General features: G+C 34.2%; 1 protein-coding gene across 2 annotated transcripts in view; it reads left to right on the top strand.

The window, feature by feature from the left end:
• The window catches only part of ATP9B (ATPase phospholipid transporting 9B (putative)), a 151,297-nt gene that overhangs the window by 21,381 nt on the left and 105,494 nt on the right, over positions 1-24,422 (top strand). For both annotated transcript variants that reach the window (XM_064422474.1, XM_064422464.1), the window contains exons 3-6: positions 2,907-3,057; positions 6,492-6,605; positions 10,184-10,292; positions 18,989-19,047. In XM_064422474.1, coding sequence (XP_064278544.1) covers positions 2,907-3,057; positions 6,492-6,605; positions 10,184-10,292; positions 18,989-19,047 — 433 coding nt within the window. The remainder of the gene's footprint in view (positions 1-2,906; positions 3,058-6,491; positions 6,606-10,183; positions 10,293-18,988; positions 19,048-24,422) is intronic.

Below are 24,422 nucleotides of genomic sequence, written 5' to 3'. Positions count from 1 at the left end.
CCAGCATTTAAAATTGAAGTATTTTAAAGGTCAGCTTGTGAGTATTGATGTAGTGGTATTTCCATAACAATGTTATTGTTGCTATTAACAATTTTGCTATTGACATAACCTTTAATTTTCTTTAAAAGGAGCCAACAACTTTGAATTCCATTCTTTGGAAAAATTAATTTGTAATAAGCATGGGATTATGTAGACTACACACAAGCACACTTTAATAGGCGTTATGGCAATGTAAGCTATCAGTCTTCCTTACCTGCAGTATTTGTATGTTTCATGATTCTGTAATTGTGAATAAACAGACTAGGAAAGGACCTTAAGAGATTTCCAGTTGATTCCTTGCCTGTACATAATGAATTATATCTACCACTGATGTCTGATTTAACTACATCTTAGTGATATGCAGAAATTCCAGCCTCCTTAAGTGTCTCCTCCACCCCTATCATGAAAAGAGTTTGGAGTTTGCTCAATATCTATCCATGTTATGCCCACCCTGCTTATTGATTTGCTGCAGTTGAAGGTCTGTCATTAGTTAATGATGGTGGACCTAGAGAATAATGGTCCCTTTCCTCTTTGCAGCTGGTTCTTACATACTTGAAACCATATTAAGTCTACACTCAGCTTTCTGTGAACAGCTTTGTTTCTTTTGGTGTATCTAGTAGTCAGACTGCCCTGCTTTCTAGACCTGTAATTGTTTTCTTGCTCTTGTGTGTGGTCTCTGTTTTCCCAATAGGCCTGTTTGTTGAAATTTGGTATTCAGAATGGTCCTGTAAGCCAACTGAGATCATGCTAGCACTGCCTGAGAGAAAGGAATACATTCATGACTTGCTACAAGCATTCTTGTCCACACTGAACAGATTTGCACATGTATAACATTCTCATGCAGTAACTCAGCTGCCACCTGGTTTTTGAGCATTTCCTGGTTATGTATTTGTGTAGTTGGTTATTTCTCTGTAAACTGTGTTGCACTTGTAGCTGTTCAACTCCATTCTATGTCTTCCAGCTACTTTCTTAGGTTTTCTAATCTGTCAAGACAGCCTTGAACTCTGATCTGCTTTTTGCATGTACCCCTCTCTCTTCTAGTGTTTTTGTGGTCCAAAAAATGAAATATTCAACTGTCAATTACCCAGTAAGTTCTAAATAAAGCTTTTGAGACCTTCACTGAAATTACTTTGGTTTTATATAAGTTACTCTGCAATTATGATTTTTCCAACTGTATCAAGTCCAAGAGTATGTTCCTTTACTTTTCTTATAATGAATGTCTTGAGAGTTAAATTGTATTAGAGACATAGAATCGTAGAATGATTTTGGTTGAAAGGTACCTTTAAAGGTCATCTAATCCAGCATCCCTGGCATGGGTACCAACATCTCACACTGGATGAGGGTGCTCAAAGCTCCAGGAGTCCATAGAGGACGTGCACTCAAGCAGTACTGCAATTAGTTCTTCTCAGAGTGAAATTAGTTCAATTTTGGAGGTTGTTCTTGACATGTCATTGTTGGTTGTGACTTCTGTTTTCTTACGGGTGTGTACAAATACATATGAATAGGTTGACTATACAGAATGAGTCCAGTATACAGTGCTGAGGTGATTTGATTTTAAATTTCTGTTTTGTTCTCAGCCAAATTCTACCTGTTGGTGTGAATAAAATTTGTAAGGATTTCTTAATGTTTTTGCTGCATCAAAAATACTGCCAGTATATTCAGAAACCTCACTAGAAATTGTTTCTCATGTCTGCTTCATTAGCTGATGTAGCTGAAATCTGCTGTTATCAGCTCAGTCAACTGCAGTAGGTGAAGAGCATGGAAGGCCTGTCTGCTCAGTGTTCCTGATTCACTTGTCTAAAACAGATGCCCAGCCTGATTTAGGCACCTGCTCACTGTATTAACAGATAACTACAAATAATTTTTCCTTTAATGTATGGGATTGTAAATCAAGAGTATGCAGTGTACAGCAAAGCTACTTTTCTTTGCAAATGGTCTCTGGGTAGTCTTTCTGCCTTTGTAGATAGCACTAGCAAGTACTTAAGCTGATTACATTATGTGAGTTGAGTCAAGTCCATGTTTGTTCCTTGTTTTATGGCTGTTAGTAAATAGTCTGTTGAGCCTCAGAGGCATCATTCCATTTGCCAGCTTTTGTTCCTCCTTGTTGTGACCCCTTCCCACCATTCCTGTATCCTTGTCCAAAATGCAATTGTTTAAACGTTGCTGTGAGCCCTTCTCTATCTCACTGCTCATGGTTTGTAGATTTGTAAACTGGTTAGGCAAGGATGCTGTTCCTTTTTTCTGTGAACTGAAGTTCCCCTATTGCAGATCATTGTGCAATCTGCACTTATGTAGTGGACTTGTTTTGCATGGTTTTCTGGTTTTGTTTGTTAGGTTTGGTTTGTTTGTTTTTGGTTTTTTTTAACATTTGGCTGTATGGCATTAGCAGTGGTATGGAGGAAGCTGAAGATTTGCAAATTATGTGGTAATTGTGTCCAAAGCTGCTGAAATCTTTTGAACTGTATCAAACATAAGCCTTAGTTCCTCTTCAATCATTAGCATAATCTGAATGTCAGTAATCCAAGATAAAGAGTTCAGCCAAAAGACTATAAGGCATAATGCAGAATCTTATTAACTTGAATTTTTTTAACCTGTATCAGGGTGTGATGTAGTGAAACTTCTCATTAGTTTATTAGGATTTTCTGCAAAGAATGTGCAAATGTTCATGTGTGTGTGTCTGGTTGAGTTCAGTACTCTGAATTGCCCTAAATATTAGAAGCTAACATCAAGCTTGCTTATATAGTTATGGCAAACATTTTTTTAGCCTGTTTTCTTAGGTATTTGCCTTCGGGAATTCCAGCTTTGGAAATTGTGATCTTGTGTAGTACATTTTTAGTTTTAAAATAAACTATTGTCTTTCTTTTCAGTTGTTCTGATTGGCTCATAAACATTTGTCGAAGAAAGAAAGACCTGAAGGCTCGCACAGTGTGGCTTGGGTGTCCTGAAAAGTGTGAAGAGAAATACCCCAAAAATGCCATAAAAAATCAAAAGTACAACATCTTTACCTTTATACCTGGGGTAAGGCCACTAAACATTTTCTGGTGTTCTGCTTGACTGTATGTTCTGTAGTGTTTTTTGACTAATCCACAAAAGTTAATTTTATTTTACCAGGTTCTTCTTTTTTCTATATTTGTCTCAATGACTTCAATGAAAATTAACAGTTTGAGAGCAAGGCTCCATTTTTATTAAATTGTTTGGTTTTTGAAGGAATATGTACTTAATTGCAGTTTGAGTAGTTGGATTTCAATGAAGCTTTTGCAATTTGAGATGAGTTTCTTTGCACTTTTCTATTCAGCATTAGAAATTTGTAATCCTTTTATAAAAAAGAAGCAGTTCTGCATGCAAAGGATTGATTTCACTTGAGAAGTAAATAGTTGAAAATTTGAATTTAGTCCCATGGATCTTTCCTCATACTCCTTGCTGTTGAAAGTATAATAAATAATGAATTACAAAATGGACAGCTCCTTAAAGAACAAAAACAACTAACATCTTCAATTTGTATGACAAGTAAGCCTAATTTAATGCTTTTCAGAGTTGCATTTGTTATTGCAGTCTTTTTGCAGGTATTTTTGACTTTGAGTGCTGTTCTTCAGCAAATACTTTCGTTGTGGAGTGAAAAGTCTTTTTTCCTAAGAAGTCGTATTGTGCCTTGATTTCAGTTTTTTGCTTGTACTATACACCATGTATGTGAAGACAAAAGAGACATTACAGTTTTGTCTAGTTCATTTTTTTTTTTAAAGTGTTGTTATAATGAAAGTTAGCAACAGAGAAACAATTTTTGAAACTTAAGTAGTTAAACCTGAAAATGTATCTTAGTGTGATATTATAAATTTTAGTATTACACTTTTAGTCATATTTTTACAAATACCATCCAAGAGTCCTGTGTCCCATAGCAAAGACTGTCTTGTACTTTTGAATACATTGAATGCTTTGACTTAAATTTTTTATTTAAGTGATCATGCTGATTTATAAGAGTATTGATTCTATTCTTCTGGCCTCTTTAGTGTAAAGACTGGCAGGTGTTTTGTAATGCATTTCCTTATTAAAACAACAACAACAAAAAAATGGCCTTGTAATTAAGACTGATCTCCTGTCAGGAAAATAAAATGTCACTTATCACATGTGGATAAAATATTCTCATCATTATTGGACAAAGTAAATGTTTTCTTCCAAAGTTTAAATTATTAAATACACTGAAATTGGTTAAACCACATATGCTTTCCTAAAGGTCACAAAATTCATTAAGCATATAGTAAGCCATTGATTATTGCAACTGAAAGTCTGCAGTGTGGATTACAAATCATGAACAAGATTCGCGTTCCTTATAGGGATCAGACATAGTTTGCAATTCCCTATTGTGAAAGAGAATGTTTGTTCTTTTCTGATCTTTTAAAAATCTTGGTTTTACCCACTAGGTGAAGTCAGATTTTTAATTTGATGCTAGTATTTGAAAAAATAGTAACTTCAAAATGAAGTGAAATCCTAAATGTAAAGCCTAATAGTTGGTGAAAATGAAATGTTTTCAAATTTTAATTTTAGATATAAAGTGAGACTTTTCATTTATTAAAATATTGTGTAGCTGTCTTTTTTATGCTGCTTTACTAGAAGTAATTTGTAGGGAACGTCACTGTATTGGTTCCAAATCCATAAATATAACAAAATCATAAATATTGACTCCAATGGTCTTCTCTGGTTGAGATTTTCATCATGTGAAATTTTATGTTCTCTTCTATAGTTTTTTAAACATTGAAGCTGGCAATGGGTAATATTCAATGATTTCATATCCAAATACAAACTTAAAATAATGCTTAGATTAACAGAATTTTACTTGCTGACTAAAAGAGCTGTAACATTTCCAAACTATCAGCAAATTTCTGAACATTCCGTAAAATACTTGCTGCTTCTTCCTTTATACCAGTCTGTTCAATTTCCATTTACAATTTCATATACATCTTGATACAGCTGCTTAGGAATTTTGCATGAGTTTTCATAAAACATACCTTCTGTGATGGGTGGGTTTTGAAGATACCTCTCCTGAACTTCGAGGCAGTAGTTTCATTAGTTTTATGTAGCTGGAGACTTTTCAATTTGCCTAACTGGGCTGAAGTGCTTAGCTTTGTATTGAATGAACTGTCAGTGGTCTGCCAGGATTCAAAAAATTTGTAGGAAGGTGCTTTTTAATTTCCACCTTCTCCTAGAAGATCTGCACCTCCTAAAGTACTGTCTGGACTTTTCTTTGACCGTGTGTATCAAGTTTTTGTAAATAGTTAAACATACTAGCAGAAATGAGTGTATGAACTTCATCAGGATCAACATAAGGTGCAGGTTGAGCCTGAAATACTTGTCTTTTGGAAGAATGCTCTGACCTTTTTGACAACTTCTGATTTCACTTTTTTATCTTTATAGTTTTATTGGTATGTCATGAAATAGCATTCCATGCTCTTTAAAAAAATCTTATGCTTGGAGGATGTTTCAGTAGTCTCTAGCTGAACTGGCAGCTTTGAGGTACCAGTACTTTGTTGTGCCTGCCAGAATGACGCTTTGAATTTTCCTGAATATTTTTTCCTAGCACATAGGTTTTTACATAATTAATTAATAATGTTGGACTGGTAGGAGCAATAAATATGAGTCAAATAACTTTAATTTCTGTGCAAAAGTCATTGTAATATTAACTGAATTTTAAGATGAAAAGATAGAGACAATCCATGAATGTGGCTTTTTGTTCTATTTTCAATGTTTTATCTTTTAAGTAATTGGTTATTCATTTTCTTAAGTCTCAGTGTTCCAAGTCCAGTAACCACTTCTCTTAATGCTACTGGGGGTGCCATATTACCCTGGCTTACTGAAGAAATATGTGAAGACTTTGAAGATTCAAAATTCTATAAAGTGAATAATGTTCTTAACATTGTAATTACAACCAAAGCAATCTTGAGAAGGTGTGCTTGCTGAAGTGGTGCTTTTAATTACCAAAGGAATCTCTGCATCTGCCATTGCTTTTGAGTATGAGAGAATGTATTCTGTGATAAGTCTACTGTGGCTTCACTTAAAAGTTGGATAATTAGCTCTGAGTTTAAACCAAATCTTTGATTTAGTAATAAATATATCTTAATACCAATATTTAAATCTTTGTACAGTGATCTTGATACATAGTCCAGTTTTCAAAATTCTCAAAATTTAGCAAATTGGTTTTTTAGGGTGAAAAGAGGCAATACTGTCAATGGATTTTTCTCAACAAAAATAACAATATAATATAAAAATAGCAGTACAATATTAAAATAATGTAGTAGTGTGTGATGTTATATAATATATTGTGCTATATAAGTACTGTAATAATGACATCTATAACAGTATGACATATAATGCTTTTATATCTCCTATCATGAAAAAGCATACTTTATGTATATTATGATTGGGAATTTTAAGACATTTATCTACTTTCTTTTTCCTTTTAGGTTTTATATGAACAGTTCAAGTTTTTCTTGAATCTCTATTTTCTCATCGTGTCCTGCTCACAGTTTGTACCAGCACTGAAAATAGGCTACCTGTACACGTACTGGGCTCCTCTGGTAAACAGAAAAATACTATTAACTAGAAATTTGGGGGTTTTAATATCAATGAAAGGTTCATGTCTGTGTACATTGCATAAACCTGCAACTGGTAAACTACAGTGGTCAAAGAACATAACAGAAGTAAAATGCTTATTTGAAAGCTGTTCTTTAACAGCCTTCCCTTCCACTTGCCTGCTATGCCTCTGCCCCACAGGAGAGGTTTTTTTATTAACCAGCGTGTCAGTGTGTAATGCTCCATGCTGCCTGCTGGTCACTCAAGAGTTTAAAAAAGCCAGCAAAAAAAGCTCCAGCTACTAAAGAAACTTACTGGGTAACATAGGTAATTTGTGTGTTAAATATCTTTCAATTTATTGTTATTTGGTGACTATTTTGTGTTTTCAGACTAGGCCAGAATTGTGAGCATAAATTTTTTGCATTCCTTCTGTATCAGTTTTGATCACAACCTTTTCTCACAAAAATTGAGATAAAATATTTTAAGTCGTGGATAAATCAGGAGGAAATTGTTCCTTGAAAAGAAGTTATTAATTAAACATGCTTCATCTAATTGATCACCCTGCCAGTTGCACTGGCTTTCTTTTGATACATCTTTTTATTATTGAGTTCTTTGCAGTATTTTCTTGGGAGACTGTTCAAACCACTTGCTTCTGACTCAGGTTTCCTATGGTTTGAAAACTGATTTCTTGTCAGAGATGACCTTTTTGGTAGTCTGCCAGCTATAATGCCATGATTTGGAATTATTTTCTTATTTGTAACCAGAACATTACCTTTTCTTTCATCTTCTTCCTAGTCCCTCCACACTAGGTTTAAAGGCAGGAAGAGCAAATGACTTAAGTTTTAAACTTTCTTTGAAAATTGGTATTTTTCAGTAGCATTTATTTTCAGTAGTATTCAAGAAGAACTGTGACATGCTGACTGCTTGAGTAAAGGTCGTTCTTCACAAGTCAATAGAGTAAATATTCCAGATTGATTTCATTGTTTTAATTGTTGTAACGTGTTCTTTTAACTATGGATAAATAGAGAGACCATCCTAGATGTTCTTCCCACCTCTCTTCCCAGAATTTTGCTTCTTCTGCAACAAAAAACCACTTTCAAGATAGAAAGCTTGTTCAACAGTGGGATTTTAAATGGATATTTACAAATCTTTGTCACTGACACAGTAAAAAAAGACAGAAGTCAGCTTTGTCTGGAAGTTGCTCTATTCACCATGATGTACTGTGTACAGCACTATATATTAGTGGGATAGTAAGGAAAAGAAACAAGTAAACCCTTAGCATCTCAGCTCATTTCTATCCTACTCAAAGAAGGGGAAAATACTGTATTTTGTGAACACTAGTGATCTGTTCTGTATAAATATGTTTGTCTTATTCAAAGCTATTTTGAATTATGCATCCCAGTTTTCACATATAGCTTGAAAATACCAGTATCTCAGTTTGGTTTTTTTGCTAAACCGACTTGATTCTACTTTAATAGCTTTTCTACTAATAATCAACCTCCAGGTAAAAGGCAGCAATTGAATGTTGAGCTAAGCTAAGCATCTATGAGGAAAAAACAAAACATTTAAGTCTGATCTGTTGGTCTGTATTTGGTGCTTCAGATAACTGTAGGTTTTATTTGAAGGACATGTAACTACTGATAAATCTTCAGTAATAATCAGAGGAGTAGCTATGACTTGTATTTACTCTCAACATTTTAAAGGAAAATTGTTTTCCCTGATACATACAACCAAATGACTAGAAGCTGACTATTGCTAGAACTGATGGGGTTTTTTTTTCATCGTGTATGTGGATTTTGTGCATTGTTTTGTTTGGATTTTTTTTTGCCTTTGGTTTGTTTCAACAGTTTTTTACAACACAGATACAGTTATATCAAGCCCCAAAGTTCTTAAAACAAGACTATTTTGCTAATTTATTTTCAATTGCTTTAGGGAATGGACTTCTCATTTCCATTCCAGCATACAAAAAGTTTTAAAGGATACAGGTTTGATTGCAGGCAGTACATTAAAAATACTTACCTGCTTACAGTTAAAGAAAGATGAGAGGTTCCCTTGATAAACTGACTTCACAATTTTAGCTCTCCTTTGGAAGAATATCAACTTCCTTTGAGCGAGTAAAAAGAGAAGTGTCTTTTTAAATTGTTTCTCATAGTCATGAGGTTAGCTGTACTCAGCTGCTCAGCAAGAGGCTGCTAGAGTAAATTCTTGCAAGGAACACCTTGCATTCTGTGTTTTGATTACTGTCTAGTAACAAAGTGTGTGCAAATGAGAAATATGTTTGAAGGTGCTTCAGGAGTGCCCTTTTATATGCTGCTTAATTATCTATATTGCCAAAGCATCTGAAAATACCGCTGTTAGAAAGGGAGAAAATCTGATTTTTAAAATTCAGTTATGCCCTGTGGAATAAAAAGAGAATGCTTTTTGTACAGGGCATTTTTTGTTCTATGTAGTTCCACTATAAGTATAGACAATGTAAACTTGAACAAATAAGTAGTGCTAAACTATAAGGTCATAGCTGGATAAGCCATGGAACTTTGGTCTGGAACTGCAAAACATTGCTAAAATTGGTAGGAGGATTTTAGTCAACACTTTTAGGAAAACTCTACACCTTCACTCCTTTCATATTGCTGGGACGTTAGAGGAAGTTTGGCAAACTGTGGACTTCTGTAAGAGAAATCTAATGGCATACATTTTCTTCTATAAAATTGTGGTGTCTGTCTGAAGCTAGATAGATTATGTAGAATCTTGTTTCTTGGTGGATTTGTTAATATTTGAATTTTATATCCATCTTATAATAATGAAAGGTCCTTTTAGTGGTAAAAATTTTCTTTCTCTTTCATTGGTGAACATTGAAAAACTCAAGTGCTGAGTCTAAGCCAGAAGATCTGATCTGGGGAGATTTAGAGAGGTAGAGAGGAAATTTATGTTCTTACCCCTGAATTGTTGTGTTTTTTAGCTTACCACCCTTTCTAGCCAGAGACCATCACAGCTGAGTGAAGCACTCTGTGCACTTCCAGTAGAAGCTGCAGTAGTCTGTGAAAGGAGCAGCCCAAGTATTTAGACACTTAGTTTTTCAGAACAAATCCCCTTTTCCTTGGTCCATATTTGTGATGTGTTGCTAAATAGCTACATTTAAGATGCAAAATTATAGAACTAGCCATCCATTTATCTTTTTCTTTGTATTAGGCACAAGGCAATTTTTCAACATTAGAATTGGAGGCTTTTTAAAAGTTTTTGGTAAAGCCCTAAAGTTTGTGGATGATAAGGAAATAAGCTTATTGAGACTATAAAGGCTGTCTTTAGGTAATCCAAAACATCTTCCTTTTTTGCATTTTGAAATGCTGTCTAAATTATATGTATTTGGAAGTTAATTATATTAGTACAATGTGCAAGTCTGATTTTGTTTTTCCTGGACTAAACCAAGATACTATTTTAACTTATTGAATAAAAGACTCAAATCCAAATTAAAAAAAAAGAAAAGTAAATGTTCTGAGCACATGTTCTTACTCTGTGTAGTGTTCCTACTTGTCTATTTCTATTCTAGCACTGAGAATTCTGAACTGCATAATTGTGTCTTTAACAGGGATTTGTTTTGACGGTCACAGTGGTACGGGAAGCTGTTGATGAATTTCGACGTTACAAGAGAGACAAAGAAATGAACTCACAGTTATACAGCAAGCTGACAGTACGAGGTTAGCAACACCATTTTATAAATCCTTAAAATGTTTCATCTTTTTCTTGTATATACATTTGCAGGCTTTCAGTTAAAAGAAATAACTAATAGTTTCAAGCTGTAATACTCAGTATGAAACTTACATTCAACTAAATAAAGCAAGTGATTTTCCTTAGACAAATATGTTTGTTAAATTTGGCCTGTTTAGGAATTTTGATAAATATTTGGGTGTTTGTCAAAGAAAGGTGTATGTATATAATCGTACATATTTTTAAGGATTTTGCTGTTTAGTACCCTGACTTCAAAGAGCAGTTTACCACTGAAATTGATGCTGAACAGTAACTCAACAACATTGTTAACTATGTATCAAGCATATATAGGAAATAAAGGAGTAGTAAATAATGAAACTAATTAAAATTCTTGGAGCTTTTCAGATTTGGTGGATATATTTGTGCCAAAGAAAAGGAAGGTGTATTTTAAGTCAGCTTCAATATAAAAATATTAATTTGAATCTTTGCATGTAATTTGAAATCTGTTTGATCATGCAGTATGGAACAGCCAGTTTTCTTTAATGAAAGGAGAAATCGGATATGACTTTTTTTGGACTCAACACCTTTAACAAGTTTTTGTGAAGACTTTTAAGGAAGTGAAGCACTTCAGATGTGAAGTGACAATTACATTTGGTAGGATATTGTAAATTTTAAACACAGGCAGAAGAGAGAACTGTGCCTTGCTCTTCACTTTTGTGTGCTTAGCACTTCTTACTGTTAGATTCAGAACCGAGTGCCACATAGAAAGAGGCAAAAAAATATTATCAATCCAGTTAATAACCTTACAATATGACCTTGCTATTACCTTCAAAAGGGTTTTTTTTTCCCTTTGTTAATGATTTTCCTTGGCATAAAAATTCTAAAAGGGGAAAGTTTAAGGGAATTTAAGGTTGCACCTAAGGCAGAGTATATGGCAGACATTGTGCCAAATGTAAATTCTTTTTACTTCTTCCTAACATACATTTCAGTGCACTCTTTAATATATCTTAGTGAATATTTTCTGAAAGTCAGTGGGAAGAGTAACATCACCAGTTCTTGGAATCTTGAATAGAAACTAAACTCATGGAGTAGCTCTGGATAATATTCTCTCCAGGAAATAAATGGATGAAAAGCTTGTACTGTAACACAAGTATGTTCTGTATGTTCCCATTCTCTGGAGTAATTGGGAGGTAAACAGTCAGCAGTCTTGCTAGAGATGGCATAACTTAGCATCTGAGAGGCATTCATGCTGCTTCCTTGCCATGTGGATACTTGCATTGTTTTCTGGAGTTTCCATCCTGAAGTGAGCAACTCTAGGAAATAGTCTCATGTTCTTTCTTTCCTTTTCAGTCTGAGATAGTGTTATCAAGATTTAGAAGTACAGCTGTTGAAATTTGGCATATGGGACAATTGGCATAACTATAATTTGTTTAACACAAGGGTTTCACTGCTGGCTTCCAGATCTTTTTTACAGTCATTAATACAGTCTGTTAGGGAATGGACTCTTAATGGCTTTTGTTTCAAAGTTGTAATTTAAACTTCTAGTTAGCCTATTCATTTTTTAGATCTTTCATGGTAGGCCACTGAACACTCACCTTGAAACACATAGTACAATCTTACCCTATTCAGCAACAGTGTTAGTAATCTGAAATTCTTAATTTGGGAAACATATATACGTTTTATAGTTACCCTTGTGATGTTTGTGTTAAGAGTGGCATTTGCTCTTTTAAGAGCAAAGTGTGGTACCTTTTGTGACTCTCTTTTTTAAACATGTGTTTAGAGTTAACAGACATTTAAGCAGCATTTAAGTAGAAGTTTTGGAATTGCAATTTCCTCTTTCCCTGCTCATGAAATATTTTGTGAGGGCATATGTATTTGAAAAACCCTTCATTTTGTGGCTTCTTCTAGAAACAAGGACGGTGTCAATGAAAATTTGATTTGGTCACCTTGGAGATTTAAAAGTAGTATACAGTAGTGTATAGGTAAAGCCCAGCAGTTATATCAGGAGCTGACACATAGAGAGAAGGGACTTATTAAAAAGAAGCTTTAAAAATGCCCCTTTTAAAAAAAAAGGATATCAGCTTTTAACCTACAAGAGTGTTTGTCATTTTGACTTTCAGATTTTGGTGTCAGTGCCATCATGAATTCATACTTGAGTTTTGTTCTAATTTATGTGGTTTTTGAAGACTGGTCTTCTGCAGAACTAAAGATTCAAAAACTGCTTAAAATGAACTCTGAATCCCATGTTGACAATTATGTGTGATCATTGAATTAACAATGTTTTGAGTAATAACTAATTTTAAGAGTGAAAACATTACTGCAGTCACCACTCAGAGTTGTACTACATGTTGCCATAAATCCATATATAAAATCATAAGTAGTGATAAATTTCACTTTTTTCCTAATATAGGGTTCTTCCATAATGAGGTACTGTGAAAAGTAGAGGTATAATTTTGATACAAAAAATTGGACTTCCTCCCATCATAATATTAGACCAAAAATTTTTAAATGTTTAGAAAAGATGTTGGTTTATTTTATTTATCTGTGTAAATTAATAAAATCAAGTACTTTGCTTCCATACACTATTAATAACTTACGATATAATTACCTAATTTTTTCATATTGACAGTATTCTTCAAGTGGAAAAATTTGGTTAGGCCTACTATACTAAAGTACAGCCTAATCGTTTGGAGAAAGAAGACTTTGTTTCTTGTGAATGAATAAACTTGATACTGATTTAATTAAAAGCCTGAAAACTGATGCCACTCTTAAGAGTCACTTTTCAGAGTGAAACTGCACTTTATACTGCTCTAGCATTTTTTTTTCCCTAATGATTTTATGACTTGTGCTAGTTTTACATTCTTCTATTTGAAATATTTATTTTTTTCCATCTTAAAGTGAGAGAAACTGACATAGGGATGTTAAGCAGGTTGCCCATGCTTAAACTGGACAGTAGAAAAACTTAAAAGTAACAAGGCTCAGTGTTCAGTTTTGGTTGATAAAAATGAAAATTTAATGAAAATAATATCTAGTTAGTTGTTTTCCAAATTATCTATTTACTAAAGGAAAATAAACATATTTGTTGCAATAGAAGTTATTGGGATCTAAATTGTGATTAATTACTTCCATAAAGATAGTGTGGGTCGGCTGATTTGTAAACTAATTTTTTCTTTTATACAGTGCTGCAGAAGATTAAAATTGGGAAGTCTGTGACTATCTGTCAGGCTAAACTTTCTGTTGGAGTCTTCCTTAGTCTTGGGGAATCCTAAACATGTAAAGCATGTGAATGCTGTCTTATGACTTGCATGTTGCTAGTGTAACAACTGTCAACTTTTGAGGATAACAATGTTCACGCTAGTAACTGTTGAAGACTTAGAATTTCTTTCTAGTAATTAAAAAATTTGAATATGTTTTTATTGTAATCAGCTTTAAAAAATAATAATGAACAGGAAATCAAGGAGGAATGGGACATCTCCTTCAAATGTTACTTATTTGGACAGGTATTGACCAGATTAACATCCGTAGACTAATTCTGATTAATGAGATATTCAGTGATATGCAGTTCCCTATTTGTCATGTAACATGGAAAAGCTCACCATGTTGAATGGACACCCCTTGTTGAATTTGCAGCGTGTAACTTTGCACTTTGTGAGTTGGTGAACCTACTAACCATAAAGTTTGAATTGTTTCTATTTTTTGAACCCTTCATGGCAAGTGATGAAACATGCAAATCAGTAAATGCATTGAAATCCTTAAGTGAGCAAGTCAATTAAGTGTACCTGTCTCATGTCTGTCATGTGATTCTTTTCCTTTGTTTACTTGATGCTTGTTTATTGTATCGAATATATTACATTGTTCAGTGTATGAGGAATTCTGCTGTCCTAATCTTATCAAGATGTTTGCTGAAAAATCTGCTTTGCTGCATATGAAATTCTGCAGATCCCCAATAGACAGTTTTCAGTCAGCATTCAAATTTAAATTGGAAGGAGGAATTTCTGTTTCAGAGCAGTTCACCTGCATATCCTTTTCTAGAGTAGAAGACTGCATTGGGAAAAAATTTCGACCTGGGCATGCAGGTTTGGGAGGTCTGTTTTTCTTACCTAAAGGACAATTATGCTTTTGACACAGTTTATTCTCTTGTGCAGTTAGGTATGACCAGTTAAGTGCCTATAAAAGACTGCAGTTCTGAAGCAGAATCACCTCAAGGTTATAAAAAGGCTATTATCTATTTCATTAGCCTGTGAAAAGCCTATTTAGATAATAAAATTGTAAAGCAATTTTAACTCTTCTTTTCTCCCTTTCCATTCTTGATGTTGGCAGTTCTGAATCTTTCTTAGTGAAGTTTGTCTGTGCAGTGTTACTGCAGTTTCCAAGAAAAAAAGAGATCAAGAATAACTTACTTTTATAGTCACAACTACTAGTGGCAGAGGATTCCTGCATCTGTCACTTTATCTCATAATGTTTAACATGTTGCAGAACTCTCACTCTGCAACCTGCAAAGCAAAAGAAAAATTGAATGTCAGGAGACATAAGTTCAATGAAATAATTCCATCCAGGATTCAAGTGTGAAAGCTTAGGTCTTGGCTGTATCCTTAAAAGTTATTAAGGAATGTAACAAAGTTGAAAGCATGCATTTAAAATTGTGTGAAATTAAGAAAATATCAATAACCAGTAATTACTATACAAGAGGAAAAAGTATGAAAGCTAGTATGTTTCTTTTGGAGACCCAAAGTGATTTCAATTTTTTTTTTGTTAGAATTTCAGCTCTTCAGGAACAGGTTGTCCCTCTGCTTTGAAAAGCCAGTCCATTAAGAAACCACACTATATATAAGTCTAGAGCTACAACATTAGGTCATTGTTGCTTGTAACATTTCAGACCTATGGATGATTTTATTCTTGGTATTCAGACCATTTGCAACAGAAAAGTTTTTTTAAAATTACATAAATTTCATCTGATTAGAGAATCAGTACTATCAACAGAAACAGAATTTGAAATTTTAATGTAAGAAAGAATTTTAAATAGAACCAGAAGAGAGGAAAAATCAAGGGGACTGTTATTCCACTTTTTTGCAGCATTGAGGAGATTGGATAAGGAAGAATTTTACCCAAGAGTAGACAGGCCACATAGGAGAGAAGCTAGGAAGCTTTTTTTTGAGTTTTACAATTGATGGTAAACGACTAACCTTTCTTGACTACATAAGATGGAGTTTGAAAGAACAACCTACAGACCGCACTTGGTCTGAAAAATCAGCATCCTCACCTTGGGATCACTGGAACTTTAAGTTTTCCTGTTTTCCTCCACTGCCTGCCTGCTGTGTTCTCCTCCAACTCCCCATTATGTTATGTGTACTCTAATTATGCTGACAGTCAGGAAGAGCTTTCATATGATCTACACTGCCATCAGTCAAAAGAGTTTTGTATTTATGCGTTAGAGACAAGTGGTATTACTAACTCCACAAACAGTACTTCAGACAGTATTAAAGGTACCATAGGTAAGGTGTAATAGCAATTTAAAAAGAATTTGAAAATGCCATTTTCAGAAGTGTCTGTTCTTTCAAGAGTGGCAGTCAGGTGATGGAGACACTTTTTAATAAAAAGAAGCGTAGTTTATACCCACATTTTGTTTACTTCATTTCCTGTTTTTTTTGTGTGAAGTTCTTGTTAGCACATATGAGATATTTATTAGTTTTTCAAATCATTGCAGTTCATTTAAACTGGTTTATCTCGGGAGTATAATGACTTACTACAGACACATTTTAGTGTTCCTGTTCTGCATAATTTTATACATTGCTTTAGGCGAAAGCCTTGCGCCTTGGTGGACTATAAAGTCTGGATGCGCAGCCACTTCTGACAGCTTTGGACTTTTTATTGGTAATTACACAGATGGTGAAATGTGTTTTGCTATGGAGATGTTTTTAGAGAAAAAATAGTTTGCAAAAATAATTTATGCAGTGAATAACATTCAGTGCTTTTTTTTCCGAAATGCATCTTCACGAAGATGTAGTATTACATTATTTTAATGTTCTCTGAAATAGTATCTAATGAGTCTCATTTTTGCTAGCCTAAAAGAAAGTGTTTATGTTGACGTTCCAGAATTTTAAGTCACTTTTTAAATTACTGCCACATTTTATCATTTAGTATTTAATGTAATGTATCCTGCCTTTCAAATTTATTGTAGAATTGTCCTGTATGTATGTAAGGCCTTTTCCTTATGTGTGAGGATGTACAGGATAATCCAACAAAACATGTTAATGTCTGATAAAGAGAGCATTTTCCTTTATACTAAGCCACCTAGAAAACAGTCTGATAAGGAAAATTTTCAATTCATTAAGTGACATTCCTGGAGTTGCTAGATGAAATACAAACACAGGTGCAGTGTGGGTTTCTCTTGGTGTACTTGGCACCAAAAATCTTTGCTTTATGTCTGCCCTACATCATGTTGCACATGAATGTTCTACCTTCTCTTGGTCTTTTAGGCTTAGTGTCTTTTGGTCTTTACTGTAGGTGCAGTTATGGGCTGACTGGAAAATCTCATTGTTTAAGGTGGTAAAATTGCCAGTAGTTGCATTTGGTTAGTGTATGAGTTGTTTTACTCATACATGACTGTATAGGTAGTGTAGATCTGAGACTTGACATAGCTCGTACTAGAATTTTTGTGGTTGATACCGCTATCATGAAGTGATTGACTAATAAATTGATGAAAAGTGTTAACAGAAGAATGGAAAACAATATAGGTAATGCTATTCTTTTGGTAAAGCCAGCAAACTTAGAAAGCAAACTAATGTTACAATGTTTCTTCTGGTACATACTATTCACTTCTAGTCAAAACTTCTGAAATTTTAAGGAGAATGCACAGGCTTGTGCAGGTAAGCAGGTGAAATATGTTGATTTTATGTCAGACTGTTCCTTTAGTGATTGAGTTTTAGTATTAGTTACTTTAAATTAAAAAAAAAAAGCTTTTGATGAATTGACACTAATTTAATTTCCATAGGTATCTCAAAATTCTTGTCGAGAATTGCTGATGTTCTTGCTACAGCTTTTTATATCTCTGCAGTCTTCTGCTACTTCCTCTCCCCTCACAAATTTATCTATTGAAGGTAGCATTTCTCTTATATTTGAGAGCAGAGGACAGAAAGTGCTTAATGGAAATGAAAAATGGAACTAGTGTAAAAGGTCACTATCAGTAGCAAAGTCTGGCTCTCAGAAGTAACTTTGCAGACAGGCCAAACAAAAATTGTGGTTTTCCTGACATTGCACATTTTTGAAGTGCTTTTTTAATGGAAAATATATTAAATATTAGCTATTTGTTACAGGAATACATCTATTATTGACTGAAGTGGACATAAAGCAACTGCTGCTTTTGCATGAAGTTTTAAAGAGCAAGTACTCTAAATAATTACTCATAATGTGAATCTTACTGCCTTTTACTAAATGTAAATATAAGGAATTATGGTCTCTCTTTATTGAGAGTTATAATGAGAAGGTCTCATGGATTTGCATCCTACCCCATTTTTTTTTTGTTATACTTAGTATAAATGAGATGTGGCTGTGCATTGACAAATCTGCCACTCATAGTATTTTTGATTAAACTTCAAACTTCTTGCTGCTCATTCTGTGCTTTTTTGTGTCTTTTGTTCTAATTCATTCCACTTGTCATTTAGAGCTCTAACACCTTGCCATGTTTTGACATACTTTCCATCTTATACCTGCTGCTTGGAATCATGGTAGTATTTCTGCTGAGGGAAGATCATACTTCTGGGGGGTGTGTTTCAGCTCAGCAGGCTATTCAAATATGTGTGTGTGTTTATATCCTTGGGGGATTTGGGGTTTTGGTTTGTTTCTAACTCAGGGAAGCCACTTTATTTTGGAGTTGTAGACCTGGGACTAGAACTCCTGAATTCTAATGAGATCAATAATAGCATATTTTGGGCAATAGCTTAGCTTCTGTGTCTCAGTTTTCCAGTCCATCAAATAAGAATGCTAAAACTTAAGAGTCTTACAAATAATAATACCCTACAGATGTATGGAACTTAAATTGGAAAATGTGTTGTGTCTGTTTTTGAGTAAGTTGTTCACAGCAGTTACTGAATGGGCGGTTTTAGAGAATGAAAAACTTCAATTTCAGCTTTGGATGTTTTTCTTTTCCAGAATTAACTCTTTAGGCATTTCTTTGACTTTAGAGAGTTTTACATCTTTTCTGCTGCAATTGCCAACATTATCAGACAATGCCAATTACATCAGGAACTTTAATGGTCAAGAAAAGGTACCTGTTGGTAACTGTGCTGTGAATAACAACTCATGTGTGCAAGACTGCCCCATGACCCTAAACCTAACAATTCTTGTCAGACACGGAAGTGCTGCCTAGTAGATGTGAAAGATTCCTCTTTCCAATTTTACAGCTCTATTACAGATACTATTGATCTGACTTGGGCATCTGTGATGTGTATTTTTTTCTCTAATACTTCTACAATAGCTAACTGGTTACAAAAGTGGAATTTTTTAAACCACTGGGTTATTTATTCAAACAGATGGAATGTATTTATCAATGTATTCAGCAGAGATCTGTTTTGTATCAATTGTAACATTTTCACTTAATAGTAGCATCTATAAATAACACTTGCATTCTGGGATTTATGTTTTTGTTATTCTTTATTAATGTTGATTACATTTCTTCTTTTTTTTTAAGGTAAAGTGCAAGTTAAGAGTTCAGACATACAAGTTGGAGACCTCATCATAGTGGAAAAGGTTGATACTTTTAAAATATATTTTAGAGACTAAAGATTATTTACATGCTAATTATCTTCTGAAGAAAAGTGTATCAAGGTACTTATCTGTGAAGTCCTAACCTAGCTAGTATTTTAGTTCAAGTCCTGTTTTAGAATCTTCAAGGAACTCTATTATATAATTAATTATATTTTAATTGAATGTATATATTTATATTTTATTAATAGTTCTATGCTTAAATCAATCTTGTGAAGGGAATACAACTACAGAATTAAATTCCCTGACATGTGCTCTGCTGAATGTTTTAAGATGTCTCCTTACTGATACCTTCCTTCTGAAGGATGAATCAGTGTTTCTCTGTCTGAAACTTTCAAGGTTCATCTTTATTTATGCGTGTGTGTGTATGTATATATATATATTTATATATCTGTATAATTTTAATATAATATGTATCTAACTATATATAATTAAATAATAAGAATATTTATATGGTTTTTAATGGACAGAAAGCTTTCCAGTTTGTTTGCAGATGGTGAGTGAGAGTTGTGAATTCTTCTTTGCTCTATATTAACATAATAAAGATTTTTGCTTATTTCAGTTGCCTTTCTGGGCTACTAAGAAATTATTGTGATCTTAGAAGTCAGCTTAAATTTGTTGTCAGAGGTAACTATTTTTGCTTAAATTAATTCTGGAAAAGTGACTCACTTTCTGGGTGCCTACAACTAATTCCCATTATACTTTGTATCAGAGAGCTGATCCATTGAGGTGCTGGAAGGAGGTGCCTAAAATTGAAGCTTGCATCTACTTCTGCTTGGTTTGGAAAACTTCTGTTTCCTTCATTTCTAGTTCTTCTAGTTCAAAGAAAAATACAATGCACCCAGGTCTCATTTGGCTTGCTGCTCTCAGCTTAAAATAGATATATTTTTATGTAGTTTTCACGATTTCTTGCTTTTTTTTCCTGTTCTTTTTTGTCCACTCTGTGTACCTATATCTTTTTTGGGCCCATCTGAGCAGCAAGTATTAGGCTGTACAAGAAAGGCACTGGTACATCTGACCTTCAAATCTGTTTTGCTTTATACCTTGTTACTTTAGAGTGCAGGTGGAATTGGCTTGCACATGCTTGCTTCTGTCTATTCCAGAACTTCTAGGAGACTGAGATATTTGCTTTGATTTTTGTTAGGGAAGTTTTTTGGCCCTTCTTGAACTCTAAACCTGGAATTAATTATTTTAGAGTGTAGGGAAGACTCTTAGGTAGTCTGCCTTAGCTACTTAGGTAGTCTGCCTTCCCTGAAATTCACTGTGATCCATCTGTCTGTTGGATTATACTAGAATTTGGAAAACTGGACTTACTTTGGGGATCATTCTGTCATGCATGAAGTTGACAGAATTTGCAGTATTTGCAGTAGTGTAGAGCTCATATGTTGTGAGTACCTGAAGTTTCTAATGAAAAAGCCATGTTTAAGGATTTAGGGAAATAATGATTAATGGGCTTTTTGATGAAGATTTTAGTCAGGTATTATCAGTAAGGTGCATATAATGGTTTGATTGTAGTATTTCAGCTTCAAGGTCCCTGCTGCTCCGCAGAGCTGTCTTTTTTCCTTTTGACCTAGCTGGGGGTGCTTTCAGGCTAATGAAATTAAATGTTTTCTGGTTCTGTTGAGGAGTGTATTTTGTTGGAGCAAGCAGTTTTCAATTTCAGAGTATGACTCTTAAGCCAAAGAACCAGTCAGGAGTGAAATGTTCAATTGCTCACTCTAATGGCAGAGAAACAAGTTAACATTGTATTTGACTGGTAGATGCATCAACAGCATCTGCAGTGAAATTAATGACTCATTTGAGCTGAAGATCCATATGTTAACTAGTAACTGCATCACAACTACTAACAACTTAAGTGAAAGGCTTTTCTAGATTTGAACTTTTCATATCCTGTGATTGTCTTTTTTTTAATAGTCCCAATTAATTTCAAAGTATTTCTTAAGTGACTGTAATATGCTTAAAGTGGTTTAGTTTTAAGTAATAAATCTATTGTTCCAATTGAAAATTTCATATAGCACTATTACTAGGCAGGATGAAGCCTGAACAGATGAAAACATTGCCTAATTTTGAAAGCTCCAAGGCATTCATATCTGTTAGCTGAAAAATGCCTTGAGCAGCCATGCTACTTCTGGATGTTCTCCTTGGCTTGTGTTAAGATACATTTTTAGTTTCCAGTGGAAGCACAGATGCACAAAGTGTTCCTAAATAAGACAGTTGAAAGGATGAGTTGTTGATTTCAGATACTGTTATTTAGACACTGTACCTTATTGACTGGAATACATTTTGGAGATGTGAGTGGGACATAAACTCAACAACATATTTAGTTAATTATAATAACTACACATTTATGGGACATTTAACAATAACAACACATAATAGTGATTTAAAGCATGAGAACAGTAATGTTTTTTCTTCAAACCTTGAGAGCTTTTCTTGGAGTTGTAAGGTACACAATTTTTACCTTAATCTTATGTGTAAAGTGAAATGAATCCAGTATTTGTAAGGATTGCAGCTAATGCTAACATGCAGTATTTCACAGCATGCAGATCCAGGAAGACAACTGGGAAGTGCCTGTTCTATTTATAACTTAGAAGCAAGTGGGAGTACTTCAGTTAATGACAGATGTACATGGTTCATTGCATGCATGGAGAAGGAAGGACAATAAATGCAGAATTCCAAAAGTCTGTAGCTATGCACAATTGAGAGGAATTGGAAGACTGACTGGGGAATTGGAAAAGCTTATGTAAATAACAATTTCTTGATAATAACATGAGAAACATATAAAAGTAATTTGAAAGCTATGGAAGAGTATTTTTTAAGTGAATATTGTAGCCTGTGATGCAGGAAAGTATAGATGTCTTTATGGGTTTCTTGTTTACCAGTCTGGCTGGTATTCCTGGATGGCATAGTTACTTATGGAAACCCTGGAGCTGGGGAAGCACTTGCCTTGTATTGACCATTGGCTGGCTGTAGCTAGATCTCTAGGACTGAATCTGGAAGTCTGTAAACACTGAGATAAATGGAAGCCCCCCTTCTCTGGATCTCTAATTCTGCCCAGATTTAAGAAAAACAATGTATTCAAGTAATTTTCGTTACTTATATATTCAAATTTCAGGATATGTTAATTAGCATTTCTGGTATGATCTCAATGGTAATTCAGATTATGTAGTTTTTTCATGGGTTTCTGGATGCTTGAAGTTGTATCTATTGTCATTTTAACTTGTTCTACTTTGATAAATATGACATGAGATGGCTAACGTGATTGATATACTGCTGCTGTTTGACTGTGACAATGTACAACAGAATTTAATTTTCTCCATAATGAGATGTTAAAGATTTTTGTAGCATACTTGCCATCTGTTTCTATGTAGTCACACTTTTATAGTGACTAGGTATGTATCTGCAGAGCTATCTTTGCTCTCCAGAGTCAGCAATAATAGTGACAATGTTTTTGGTACGTAGTACTCCTGTAGTGTCTTTCACCCACTTCCAAATTATGAAAAACCTGATAATAAAACAAGATGTCAATTTAAAATACTTTAAAGACAAGTCAGTCTCTAGCTTTCCCTACATGGTAGGATACATTCAGATACATTTATGCAGAAAAGGTTTCATTATTTTACAGGAAAGAAAAATGAGCAAGAGAGAACACAAAAGGAGGAAAAATCTATATTTATTTTTTGTATTAAAATGAGAAAATATTCACATGACTAATTTGATCACAGTCTATAACTTTCTTATTGGGGGCAGATAGGGAGGAGTGGCTGATCACCCTCTGGTGATCAGTGTCAGGACACAAGGAAATGGAATCACAATGTTATGCAGTGACAGTACAAGGAGTAATGGCTTTAAATTGGAAAAGGGTAGATGCAGATTAGATAGTAGCCAGAAATTCTTTACTGTGAGGGTGGTGAAATAGTGGAACAGATGGCCCAGAGAAGCTGTGTATTCCCTGTCTCTAGAAGAGTTAAAGGGCAGGCTGGATGGGGCTTTGACCAACCTGGTCTAGTGAAAAAAGGTGTTCCTGCCCATGGCAGAGGATTGGAACAAGATGATATTTAAGGTCCCTTCCAACCCACACCATTCTATGATTCTATGAATGAAGCTGTGTTAGGGAAAGTTCTGGGAAAAGGCTTGTCACTGAGAGGCTGGACAGTCACTGGAACAGGATTCCCAGAGAAGTGCTCATGGCACCAAACCTGTTTCAGTTCGATGTTGCTCTTAGTCAAATGATTTACTTATAGATAGTCGTGAAAGCTGGATATTACTTTAGTCAAATGATTTAGTTATAGATAGTCCTTAAAGCAGCAGGGAATTGGACTCTGTGATCCTTATAGGTCCCTTCCAACTTCAGATATGCTATGATTCTGCCCAATTTTGCCAGGCATAAAGTATCTGAATCTTGGATGCTCTGTGCCAGGCTAATGTTTCATTCACTCAATGTGAACTGAAATGTGTCCTCTGTGGAAATTGGTAGTAACTTGTGGGTACCTCCTTTGTATTACCAGAACTTCTATTGAATTCAGTATTAGATCATTTGACAGTTATTTTTGCAAAATTTTTGGATTTTGGTGAAGTGTTTTAACTTGCTTACAAGTAATTGGAAGTTTGTAGGCATGAAGTCAGTAACCTGAAACTCGTGTAATGGATTTATGTCAGAGCTGTCAAGGGAGCTGTAAAAATGTATAGCTAATCTATATGAAGACTGGATATCTGTTTAATTGTTATTGTCATTTAAGGACAGAATTATTTAATTTTGAAGTTCCCTTTTCCTTTTTCTCTTTTTTCCTTCTAATAGGTGCAGAATAATATAGTTTAAGGATAATATTTTTTTTCTCCGTTTTTTTCCAAATTTGAATGAGATATTCCTACTTGAATCTGAGCTCATGGTGGATAATAAATTTCACTACATCCTTAATTATTAGATCTTATAAATCTTGCCTTATAAGATTTGTTTATTATTAAAGAAATGCTGTACTAGTTACAGATGAACAGCCTCTTCAAGGTGAATATTCTTGGCATACAAGCAAGTAACTTAATTTGTAAAAACATAAAGAGTTACATTGGGAAATGCTGCAAATCAGGAAATATTAATGCATGAAAATGCATAATTTTAAGTTATGCAGAGGGTTTTTTGCTACCTATGTAGAATTTTCAGGTAAACTAAAACATGCATCTATGTTTTAGTGTTTCCCAACTTCCTCATTTTTCAAGCTTCATCTTTGCTTATGATAGAAGCCCTCTCTGTAGCCCTTTATGGCCCCTCTTTACTGAACTTCCCATAGAGAATACAGTCACAATTGCTTCCAGTCCCATTTATAAACTGGTGTTGCTGAGAGTATGTTACAGGCAATGGTGAG

The sequence above is a fragment of the Passer domesticus genome, chromosome 1 (genome assembly GCF_036417665.1).
Source record: "Passer domesticus isolate bPasDom1 chromosome 1, bPasDom1.hap1, whole genome shotgun sequence".
Taxonomy (NCBI): Eukaryota; Metazoa; Chordata; class Aves; order Passeriformes; family Passeridae; genus Passer; species Passer domesticus.
The sequence above is the reverse complement of the archived record's forward strand: the minus strand, read 5'-3'. Positions and strand labels throughout refer to the sequence as shown.